The sequence below is a fragment of the Pantherophis guttatus genome, chromosome 7 (genome assembly GCF_059756535.1).
Source record: "Pantherophis guttatus breed Tessera chromosome 7, ASM5975653v1, whole genome shotgun sequence".
Lineage (NCBI taxonomy): Eukaryota > Metazoa > Chordata > Lepidosauria > Squamata > Colubridae > Pantherophis > Pantherophis guttatus.
Window position 1 is genome coordinate 11,013,608 of NC_142069.1, and position 12,656 is coordinate 11,026,263.

The window sequence follows — 12,656 nt, forward strand, 5'->3', positions numbered from 1 at the left end:
GTCTAGTGAAGAGAAGGACCAGAGGAGATATGATAGCAGTCTTCCAATATTTGAGGGGCTGCCACACAGAGAGGAAGGGGTCAAGCTATTTTCCAAGGCACCCAAAGGCCAGACAAGGAATAATGGACAGAAATTGAACAAGGAGAGATTCTACCTAGAAATAAGGAGGAATTTTCTGACAGTGGGAACAATCAACCGATGGAACAGAAGTTGCCTTTGGAAGTTGTGGGAGCTTCATCACTGGAGGCTTTCAAGAAGAGATTGGACTGCCATTTGTCAGAAATAGTGTAAGGTCTCTTGCTTGGGGGGGGGGGTTGGACTAGATCAGGGGTCTCCAACCTTGGCAGTTTTAAGCTTGGCAGACTTCAACTCCAGGCTTAAAGTTGCCAAGGTTGGAGACCTCTGGACTAGATGACCTACAAGATCCCTTCCAACTCTATATCTGTATCAGCACAGCTGGATCAGAATCCCAAGTAGGGACATTCCCCACTACCAAGAGTTTTTTTTCCCCTTCTATTAGTCTCTTTTCTTTGTTTCTTTGCGGATCACACCCTAGTTGGCAGCTGTCCCCTACCATCTTGAGTAGCCTCCAAAGAATTTAGCAGTTTTTATATTCCTGAATCGGGCATAAATCAGAGTTGGGGGCCCTTCATAAATGTCAAACAGCTGCGGGCAGCCTGGGATATATTAGGTTTGTTAACCAGTAAAAGTGAGGCCGCTGGAGGAGCAGCTGCAGTAACATGAGTCAAAGATTTTTTTTTTTAAAATAACGGTGAATTCCGTCTGGCCAGGGGTTTTCAACAAACGAACCACTCAACCACTCGCTTACCTTTTCGTTTAGCAATCTATTATACGACAACTCATAATAAGTCTTGGCCTCCCTTTGGCTGAGCTCTCCCTAGCAAATTCCTCACAAAACTTTTCGAGGGTCTAGCAAATTGGACTACCAGGGTGGACTTTCCCGCAAACATCTCCAAGAGGTTATCCAATAATCCGAACAAGGATTCTTTGGAAGATGTTCATCTGAGCTGATGGGAGGAAATAAGCAGGGGGAGGAAAAAAAACCCACAGAAACAGCTGGAAACGTTCTTTTTCCAACTCAAAAAACCCCCCCAAAAACCTCCATTTCCAGAAAAAAGGAAGGCAGGGGGGAAAGAAACAATTCTTGCAAGATCTCTTAACAGGAAAGAGGAACCTGAATCTTCCATTCCCTCCAATTTTTCCCCCCCATTGTCAGCGGCTCAGTTGCTGTCATTTGACCTGATTTGGAACTGGGAAATGGATTGCAAAGCGAAATGCTATAAATAAACCCCTGAGCCCTTACAATGTTGTGTACCAAAGACCAAGCCAAAACAAAAAAACAAAAAAAAAAAAACCCTGCAAAACCCAGAAATCCATGTTCATACTTGCAAATAAATAAATAAATAAAATCATTCCCCCCCCCCCCACGGAATTGCTCTCCTTGATGCTTTTACCCTGCAATGTTGTTGTTGTTGTTTTTTGCTGGCTAAATTAAGAGGGAAAAGGGGTGGGTGAATGAAACCTACAAAGCTGCTTATGGAAACACACAAATATTGTGTCTCTCTCTTTGCCCACCCTATGGAGTAAAAACTCCACTCAATCCATCCATCCAAAACCCACATTTCCTTCGTTTTTTTTTTTTTTTTTTTTTTTTAGGAAACAAACAAGAATAGTGCCCCCAAGTCCACTATAGGAAAGGCGGGGTGGGGAGTGGGGGAAATCCAATGATCGACAGCAATCATTCTTTCCTATTTTTATTCTTGTCTTGTCAACCTTCGGTCTCTGGGGATGCTATCGAAGCGTGCAGAACGTAGCAACGATGCCTTTTATCAAAGAGGCATCCAAACTACAGCGAGATGCGTTCTTCTTCTTTTTTTAAAAAAAATGTTATTTTAATTGTTATTCTTTGCATGGGGAGGTTGGTTTGGCTCCCTCTGTTTTGTGCATTGGGGGGGGGGGGCAGATCGCTTGCACCGGCCAGCAGTTTGCACCGCTGTCAGCATCTCTCACCAGTGTCCTCCCCTGCCCCCCCTTCGCAAGTCTTACAGTACCTTCATCTTGACAGCAAAATCCACTCCGATTTCTGCAAGCAGGCGAAGAGAGATTTGGAGGGGAGAGAGAGAGAGAGAGATCTCTTTTTCTTCTTCTTCTTCTTTCTTCTTCTTCTTGAGGGATCTCTACAGGAGTGCACAGCTGCAGCTGGTGGAGGCAATCCTCCTCCTCCTCCTCCTCCTCTTGGTTCCTCAGCAGCCTTGGCGGACCGGAGCGAAAGCAGCAGCAGCAGCAGCAGCAGCAGCCGGGGATCCGACACGTTGCAACAGCAGCAGCCGCCGCGAATGAAGAAGCTTCCTCGCAGCGCGGAGAGCCCAGCGACCCAGGCTCTCGGATTGCATCACTTGGCAGGAAGAAGCGGCGCTTTCCCTCCAAGCTCCGCTAGGGGCAGCAAAAGGGGCGGAGGGAAAGAAACGAAGGGGAGTGGGGGGTGGGGGTGGGGGTGGAGAAGAACTTTCGGAAGGCGAAGGCGCGCTCTCATTGGTCGGCTGTTGCAAAGCGAGCTGGAAGGCGAAGGAGAAACGGCGGAGCGGGGTTTCACGTGGCTGCCGAAACGAGCCTTCTCCCGGTTTTGACAAACCGGGAGGGAAGAAGAGAAGAGGTGATAATGTTAAGGCGATTCGAACTTGGCTTTATTCACCAACGATGGAGAGAAGAAACCGATGATTGTGTTTTTTTAAGTCGATTTAGTCACTAAATCAAGGATGCCATCAATCTGGCTTCCCGCTGGCGTTTTATGTGAGGATACAGATCCCTCACATGATGAGGGGCCTGGAGGCTAAACCCTATTTTCATTTTCATTTTATTAAATTTGTATACCGCCCTATTCCCGAAGGACTCAGGGCGGTGAACAGCCATAAAATAAAACATATAAATACAAAATTTAAAATAGAATAAAACAGATTAAATAATTTGGCTGAATTTTAAAACCCCAATAATTTAAAACCAAATTTAAAATGTCCATTTAAAAAGGGGAAAAAACTTAGGTCAGGCCAGCTTGATGAAATAAGAACGTCTTGAGCGCGCGACGGAAGGTGCGCAGATTCAGGATCCTCCGTATCTCCGGGGGGAGCTCGTTCCAGATAGTAGGTGCCCCCACAGAGAAGGCTCTCCCCCTGGGGGCCGCCAGTCGACATATGAAGAACGGTTGCAGGAACTGGATATGTCTAGTTTAATGAAAAGAAGGACTAGGAGAGACAGGATAGCAGTGTTCCAATATCTCAGGGGCTGCCACAAAGTAACAGAGTTGGAAGGGATCTTGGAGGTCATCTAGTCCAACCTTTCTGATCGACAAGCTCAGTGTTTTAGCCACTGAGGAGAGGGAGTCAAGCTATTCTCCAAAGCACCTGAGGGCAGGACAAGAAGCAATGGGTGGAAACTAATCAAGGAGAAGCAACTTAGAACTAAGGAGAAGTTTCCTGACAGAACAATTAATCAGTGGAACAACTTGCCTCCAGAAGTTGTGAATGCTCCAACACTGGAAGTTTTTAAGATTTATTTATTTATTTATTTATTTATTTATTTATTTATTTATTTATTTATTTATTTATCTATCTAATTTTTTATACCGCCCTTCTCCCGAAGGACTCAGGGCGGTGCACAGCCAAGATAAAACAAACACATATATAAAATTTAGAAACAATTTAAAAACATATTAAATAATTTGGCCCCGACATCATTAAAAACAAAAAAAAGCAACCCATTAAAATTAATGTTTAGGCCAGCCCAGCTTGTTGGAACAATAAAGTCTTGACGGCACGGCGAAAGGTGCATAGGTCAGGGATCATCCGTATCTCCGGGGGCAATTCATTCCAGAGGGCGGGTGCCCCCACAGAGAAGGCTCTCCCCCTGGGGGTGACCAGTTGACAATGTTTGACCGACGGTACCCTGAGGAGTCCCTCTCTGTGGGAGTGTACTGGCCGGTGAGAGGCTATCAGTAGCAGAAGGCGATCTCGTAAGTACCCAGGTCCTAAGCCATGGAGCGCTCTAAAGATGGTAACCAACACCTTGAATTGCACCCGGAAGACCACCGGGAGCCAGTGCAGCTCGCGCAGGAGAAGTGTTACATGGGAGCGCTGTGTCGCTCCCATAATCACCCGCGTGCTGCATTCTGGACCAGTTGGAGCCTCCGGGTGCTCTTCAAGGGGAGTCCCATGTAGAGAGCATTACAGTAGTCCAGACGGATACTGATGTTGGATAATCATTTGTCTGAAGTGGTGTAGGGCAGTGGTGGCGAGCCGTTTACTCCCCGAGTGCTGAACAGGTACATACTTCGTGTGCTTTGGGCGGAAGTGTGCCATCCGCGCTAACATGCAGCTCCTCCATGCGCTAGTGCTCAACCACACCATCTGCGCATGTGCGCAGCTTTCACACACGCACCCCACTGTGCGCTGCGCACACAATCGTACCATCTGCGCATGCGTGCAGGTTTCATGCGGCTTCCCCGTGCGCTGTGCATGCAATCGCACCATCTGCGTATGTGCATAGTTTTCGCACACACAATGCATGTGCACAAACACCATCTGCGCATGCACATGCTGTGCACCAGTACTCATGTGAATGCGCAAATGAGCCTGCATGCGCAGGAGAGCTCCAAAGACCAGCTGAGTCCCCTGAATTGCACACATGTGCACCAGAGGCCCAAACACCAGCTGAGGGGTGCGCGCATGCACAGCTGTGGGTGAGTTGGACAGCTCGCGTGCCCGGAAAAATGGCTCTGTGTGCCACTGGGTGTTGGGTGTTGGGTTTCCTGCCTAAGCAGGGGGTTGGACTAGAAGACCTCCAAGGTTCCTTCCAACTGTGTTATTCTATTCTATCCTGGACATAAATTGCTTCAACTTCTACCCCCCAAAACGACGCTGTAGGGCACTGCACACCAGAACAACTAGACGCAAGGACAGCTTTTTCCTCGAATGCCATCCCTCTGCTAAACAACTAATTCCCACAACACTTTCAAACGATTTACTAAGACTGTATTACTATTATTCTTCTCATCCTTCCTAGTACCTATCTCTTCCCACTTAGGACTATAACCATGTTGCCTGCATCTTTACAATTTATATTCTTTTATTTGTTTCCTAGTACAATTTGATTACTTATTAGTAACCTATGACTATCACTAAGTGTTGTATCTTATGGTTCTTGATGGATGTATTTTATTTTTCTTTATGTACACTGAGAGCCTAGGCACCAAAGACAAATTCCTGGTATGTCCAATCACATTTGGCCAATAAAGAATTCTATTCTATTTTATCTATTCTATTCTGTGGTTTGCCAAGCAGACCACATTGGCTGCGTTCACACAAACAGGCTGAGTTTTACAACCAGATTGGTTGTGTTTTGCCTTAGCTCAGATGTATAAATCTAGTCCCAATATTTGGACTGCCTTATCCTGTCTCCTAAAGATCAGAATCGTTCAGCTAATGATATTATTATCCCCTGTGGTGCTGTATGGAAGCCTAAGTGGGATTTTGAAGAAGTTGGGTGGAAAGAGTATCGGTCCTTTTGAAGGTTGGTGTTGGAGAAGACTCTTGAGGGTACCATGGACAGCTAAGAAAATGGATGGTGGAACAAAAACCCAGACTTTTCATTCAAGACACAAATTATCAGGTTCAAAATGATCATGGTTTGGACATGTAAGACACAGTTCTCTGGAGAAGGTTGTAATGGTAGAGAAAGTAGAAGAGGACAATCAGCGGAAAAGTGGATGGATTCAATTCAATGGTCATGGGTGCATTGTTGGAAGACGTGAAGGACTAGGATGTAGGTCTATCCTCCTCGGAGGAAAGCTCTTCCGAAGAAGTCTATGGAGATTCTCAGTCATCCAGGTCATGGTTGTCCCAAAGGTGCTTTTTCAAGAGGCAACTGGACTTTCTGTATTTTTTCTCTTGAAGACATTTCACTTCCCATCTAAGAAGCTTCTTCAGCTCTGACTGGATGGTGGATGGTGGGGAATGGGAGGATTTATATTCCTTGCAGAGAGCTGGTCATTTGCATTTTTTCAGAGAGTCACTGAGGCCGCTTGGAGGTTTATCTGTGTCTTCAGGACTTTCACCACTTGAGTGGTGAAAATGGGTATGGAGTCTTCTTGAAACAGCTGAAAGGATTGTGTTGTAGACTGGAGACAGATGTCATATCCCTCCCCCTCTGTTGAGAGGGCTGTTCAGGTGACTCTGACTATGCAGATAAACCTCCAAGTGGCCTCAACAACTCTCTAAAATAATGCAAATGACCAGCTGTCTGCAAGGAGTATAAATCCTTCACCATCCAGTCAGAGCTGAAGAAGCTTCTTGGATGAGAAGTGAAACATCTTCAAAAGAAAAACCAGAAAGTCTAGTTGCCTCTTGAAAAACTTAATCTTTCGGACTCTCGCTAAGAATCAACACTGACTTGATGATGCATAATCAATTTTTTAAAAAATGATTACAACTTTTTTCTTTTAAATCAATCTCCTAATCAGTGCTCCATCTTCACCTGGCATCAGAGATGGATGTATCTCAAAGCGGTTTTCTTCTTAGAGAGAAATATACCCAAAGTTCATCCATTATGATGAACTCTTGTGTTGGCTAGCTATATTTTGTTGCTTGTATCCTTACGATTTATATTGTTTTCTGATTGCTTATTTGTACCCTATAATTAAGTGTTGTACCTTATGATTCTTGACGAATGTATCTTTTCTTTTATGTACACTGAGAGCATATGCACCCAGACAAATTCCTTGTGTGTCCAATCACACTTGGCCGATAAAAAAATTCTATTCTATTCTATTCTATTCTATTCTATTCTATTCTATTCTATTCTATTCTATTCTATTCTATTCCACTCCATTCTACTCTACTCTATTCCATTCCATTCTATTGCATTCTACTCTACTCTACTCTACTCTACTCTACTCTCTACTCCATTCCATTCCATTCCATTCCACTCCACTCCACTCCACTCCACTCCATTCTATTCTATTCCACTCCACTCCACTCCACTCCATTCTACTCTACTCTATTCCATTCCATTCTTCTATTCCATTCTACTCTACTCTACTCTACTCTACTCTACTCTACTCTGCTCTGCTCTGCTCTACTCTACTCTACTCCATTCCATTCCACTCCACTCCATTCTATTCTATTCCACTCCACTCCACTCCATTCTACTCTACTCTATTCCATTCCATTCTTCTATTCCATTCTACTCTACTCTACTCTACTCTACTCTACTCTACTCTACTCTCTACTCCATTCCATTCCATTCCATTCCATTCCATTCCATTCCATTCCATTGACTTGACTACTGCTAAGTCAAAACTGAAACAGATTTCATACTGTTTTCTAAGCCCCAAATGATTATGTGGTGGTTGTTCAATTGCTAAGCCATGTCCGACTCTTTGTGACCGCATGGACCAGGCTCCTCTGTCCGCTACTGTTTCCCGGAGTTTACCCAAACTCATGTTGATTGCATCAACTAATCCTATATAGGTAGTCCTTGACTTACAACAGTTCATTTAGTGACTGTTCAAAGTTACAACGGCACTGAAAACAGTGACCTATGACCATTTTTCACACTTACGACTTGCAGGCTCCCCATGGTCATGTGATCAAAATTTAGATACTTGGCAAGTGGTTCATATTTATGATGGTTGCAGTGTCCTGGGGTCACGCAATCACCTTTTTCAACCTGCTGACAAGCAAAGTCAATGGGGGAATTAGAGGTGGGTTCCAGCAGGTTCTGACCAGTTCTGGAGAACCAATAGTGGAAATTTTGAGTAGTTTGGAGAACCGGTAGTAAAATTCTGACTGGCCCCACCCCCATCCATTCTCTGCCTCCCAAGTCCCAGCTAATTGGGAGGGAATGGGGATTTTGCAGTAACTTTCCCCTGGATTGGGGACGGAATGGAGATTTTACAGTATCCTTCCCCGCCACGCCCACCAAACCACGCCCACCAAGCCACACCCACAGAACCGGTAGTAAAAATTTTTTGAAACCCACCACAGGGGGAATCCAGATCCATTTAACAACCATGTTACTAATTTAACAAATTCAATGATTCACGTAACAACAGTGGCAAGAAATTTTGTTTTGGCTACAGAATCCCAACTATCTCAACTCTCCCCCTCCCTATCCCTCAGCTCCAGTGTGGCAACACCGAAGCTGTCAAAAATGACTTCGGTCAGGTCAGCTTCAGGGTTGACAGGCCTTCAACTTGCTCCACGTCCCAAACCATTCCACCACACTGTATCCAGATGGAACTTGAAATATATTGACACGTTTGCAATTCCAGAGACTCCCCTTTGAAATGTGAGATGCTGCGGTATTTGAAGTGGTACAAACATTCCATTTTAGCAAAGCAGCCTGAGCTGATTGAAGTCGTCGAGCCAAACCAAGCTCTGCTTTCTTCTTTCTTCTTCCATCAGTGTCTCTTGATCACCATCCTCAGGTCTTAACAGAGCGGAAAGGAAGATGCAAATAAGTCTTTACAAGATCAGAAGGCAGACAGTGAAGGTTACCATGGAAATGTTCAAATAATAAGTCAGCAGTGAATGATGATGCTCAACCAGCTCTACAAAAATACCATCCAGTAACTGAACTGGCTAGACCAGTTTTGGGGTGACAATAGTTCACAAGATTTCTCACCACGGAGCATCATTTCAGAGGGTGGAGGTAAGACTCATTGACTAGTTTACCTTCACACAGCACAGTAACCCAGAGTAACAAAATACAGGCCCTCGATTCAAACCCATAAATGTCTTCATTTGTTGGCTCAGGAAAAGGAACCAGATGTTTTCATCATGCTTGAAGAAGCTGGGCATTGCATTAAACTATTATATGGTTTATTGTTAGGGTTTCAACAGTTTGTCTCACCTTGTTTAGACTAGGAAGGGAAAGAGGGTTGAATTTTTTCCCGAACGCCATCACTCTGCTAAACAAATAATTCCCTCAACACTATCAAACTATTCACCAAGTCTGCATTACTATTAGTCTTCTCATTGTTCCTATCACCCATCTTCTCCCACTTATGACTGCATGACTGTAACTTTGTTGCTTGTATCCTTATGATTTATATTGTTTCCTAGTATGATTCGATTGCTTATTTGTACCCAATAACTATCATTAAGTGTTGTACCTTATGATTCTTGATGAATGTATCTTGTCTTTTTATGTACACTGAGAGCATATGCACCAAAGACAAATTCCTTCTGTGTCCAATCACACTTGGCCAATAAAGAATTCTCTGTCTCTGTCTGTGTCTATTTGGCTAGTTAGCTGGGTGGAGAACATCTAGTGCACAGGTGTTAAACTCACATCGTCACGGCAGCGTCACATGACGTATTGGGACTTTCCCCCCCTTCACTAACCTGGGTGTGGGCATGGCCAGCAAATGACACATCTGGCCTGCTGGCCGGGAGTTTGACAGCCCTGCTCTAGGGAATCTTAAGGCTATAGACCTTCAAACTTAAAGACTTGTGGACTTCAGTTCCCAGAATTCTTGAGTCAGCTATGCTGGCTCAAGAAATTCTGGGAGTTGAGGTCCACAAGTCTTTAAGTTGCCAATTTGGAGACCCTTCTGTAGACCATAATGGAAAATCAATCAAAATCCAGAAGAAAACAAGCCCAGTCACTTTCGTACAGACCTTGAATCCAAGTAGGGGACTCTTGTATACCATGTCATTATGAAGAGCGTTGTGCTTATGTTTCATTGTGTTTTGTGAACTCAGCTCCTGCAGTTAAGCTACTGCTGTAAATCTTGGCTTAGCCAGTCATGTAGAACTATAAAGTATATTGAATTTTAAGCTTTTTATTGTTTGGGGGCCACCCAGGGTTATGCTGCCTAAGGTGGATGGCTATATAGATCAAATAAATATTATTTGTGAAGTATAGAAGATGGCCTTTACAGGCCAGGAAAGATGTATTACGCTGGCTGGGTTTGTATATTCTATTAAGTGATAATTTAATCTTAGTTTAGTGACTAAAGCACTACTGTCCTGGTTGACACAGTGGGCTAAACCATAAATCATGGTTCATAAATTAAATATTTGGTTGAGATTTGTCCCAAAGGTGTTTTTTTTTTCCAAGAGGCAACTGGACTTTCTGGTTTTCTTTGAAGACGTTTCACTTCTCATCCAAGAAGCTTCTTCAGTTGAAAAAAAGCATCTTTGAGACAACCATGATCTGGATGACTGAGAATCTCCATAGACATCTGGTTGAGATATTATGTGTTTTCTTAATACAACATCTGTAACAAAGCTGTTATCGTTAAAGATATATCCAAATGCAGAAAGTCTTCAAATGCGTAGGACTTAAAGAGAAAACATTTGATTTGTAGAACATACTGGTTTACTAGGATTGCTTTCACTTGTGACTTTTCATATACGGTATTGGTTTCCGTTAGTAAGATAATAACAAGATGACAAGCCAACATCAAACAAACCAGATGTTTATATTTTATCATTTCCCCCAATTTTATTGTTATAAGCTGCTCAGAGTAGCCCCATGTTGAGATGGGTGGCAAATAAATTTAGCAAATAAATAAATAAATTTGGCATTATGGCAAGCCACAGTAAGGAATATGTTTTTAAAGCCTTCCATCTTTCGATGAAACTGGGATATTACCAGTGTGTGAAATTACAGTGACACTTAGCACTCATATTTCAGGCAGTAAACACTTCGTAGGCACTCACTGAGCAAGCTGCATCAATTCCAAAGCTGTTTCTTGAACTCTAATCAATTCTACTTGCAGCATAAATTATTTCTGTAGGGGGATATAAGGAATTTGTTGTTCTTAGTTACAAAGTCGTGTCCGACCCATCACGACCCCATGGACAATGTTTCTCCAGGCCTTCCTGTCCTCTACCATCCTCTGGAGTCCACTTAAGGAAATTGGTTAATGGATCAGGCAAGAGACACGTTAGCATCCTTCTAATCCTTAGGTTTAAAGCAAAACTCTGCATCCTGGAATCCTAGTGCTGTTAAGTAGCCTCATAAAATTTTGGATTCCTTCCAAAACTGCCACATAATTAACCGGGAAGAAGAAAATGATGAAGTCATAAAATCAGTGAATAGTGTAGGTTAATGAATGGATTTTGGCCCTCTGTGCTCATTTGGGGCAGTGTAACAACTGGAGATCTAACAGCTTTATAAAGGAAATAGTACCCAACAGGCATTTAAGGACTTTGGAAATAAGATACTTTATAGCTTTTCATGGTGCTGCCTGGATTCAGGAGTGAAGGTTGAGTTTTTAAGTTTAAGCAGGGGATCTTCAAACTTGGCAACTTTTAAGACTTGTGGTCTTCAACTCCCAGAATTCCCCAGCCAGCATGAATTCTGACATTTAAAAAGTCCACAAGTTTTAAAGTTGCCAAGTTTGGAAACCCCTGGCCTAAGCTACTTTCTGCAGTCTTGGAGATCCAAATTGTTTAGGAATTGTTCGTTGTAATGGTGAGAGATCTTAATGGCAATTACTTTTTGCAAGCAAAATGAATAGTATAACTTTGTGGCCAAGTAGATGTGAATTCATATTCACCTGCCTCCCTCCATTCATGATCAATTCTATCTGGATCAGGATTTTTAACATCTAGCTGCGAAAAAAAACCTTCACAACTCCTTTAATCAACATGATCCCCCCCCCAAAAAAAGGAATCAGGGACACAAATATGTATTTTGTTAAGGCGCAAGGCAGCCAATGTCAGTAAAACACTAACGGGCAAACTAAATGCTCCATCCTACTCATGTTAATGTGCTGATCCTAGCAAGCCCTTTTGTATGGTTAACACAAATGGAGAGAGATGCTCAGATTCCGATGAACAAGGATTCTAGATTAGATAAGATATGCTACCCCAAAAATGGTTTGATTTTGATTTAACCAATTCTGTGATTATTTTTTTTTGCTTTGTTTTGTCCTGCCTCCTGGTAATTACAGAGCAAGTCCATGAAGCTTTCTAGATAATATTTTTGGAAGTGGTTTTTCTTTGTTTCCTTACTTAGGGACTGAGAGGGGACTGGCCCAAAGTCACTTAGACTAAGGCTCTCCAACCTTGGCAACTTTACGACTTGTGGACTTCAACTCCCAGAATTCCTCAGCCAGCATGCGCTGGCTGAGGAATTCTGGGAGTTGAAGTCCACAAGTCGTAAAGTTGCCAAGGTTGGAGACCCCTGACTTAGCCAAACTAGAGCCCAGATTTCTCTGTTCTTGTCCATCACACCTTTCTACCTCATTATAAAGGAAACTGGATAAAGCACCCCTTCTAAACCTACAGGGGTACCTTGGTACTCATCTGCTTTGAAATTCATCGAAATTGGTACTCAATGTATTTGGTCACGAAAATTTTGTCCCGTTACTCATAGTTTGTTTGGTATTCGACACCCAAGCTAGAATTTGTCGGTGTCAGCTGCCTTGTGACTCACTATGTTATTTCTTATGGGGAAACGTTTGGTACTCATTGTTTTTGGTACTCATTGTCATTGTGCTTCCCAGAACCAATTAATGACGAGTAGCAAGGTACCACTGGTATATATAGCTTAACAGATTTCTTTTCCTAGATAGTGGGAAAAATCCTGCATTTTAATAGCCAGGTAATGACACGATTGGCGATTAG

At 43.1% G+C, this 12,656-nt stretch overlaps 1 protein-coding gene across 2 annotated transcripts in view; it reads right to left on the reverse strand.

Annotated features, from left to right (window-relative positions):
* The window catches only part of BCAT1 (branched chain amino acid transaminase 1), a 71,118-nt gene extending 68,670 nt beyond the window's left edge, over positions 1 to 2,448 (reverse strand). Inside the window, exon 1 of one of the 2 annotated variants that reach the window (XM_034442604.3) lies at positions 2,073 to 2,448. In XM_034442604.3, the coding sequence (XP_034298495.1) occupies positions 2,073 to 2,078 (6 nt within the window). In that variant the 5' untranslated portion in view covers positions 2,079 to 2,448. The remainder of the gene's footprint in view (positions 1 to 2,072) is intronic. The other variant, XM_034442603.3, reaches the window with a different exon arrangement.
* Between the last annotated feature and the right edge of the window lie 10,208 nt (positions 2,449 to 12,656).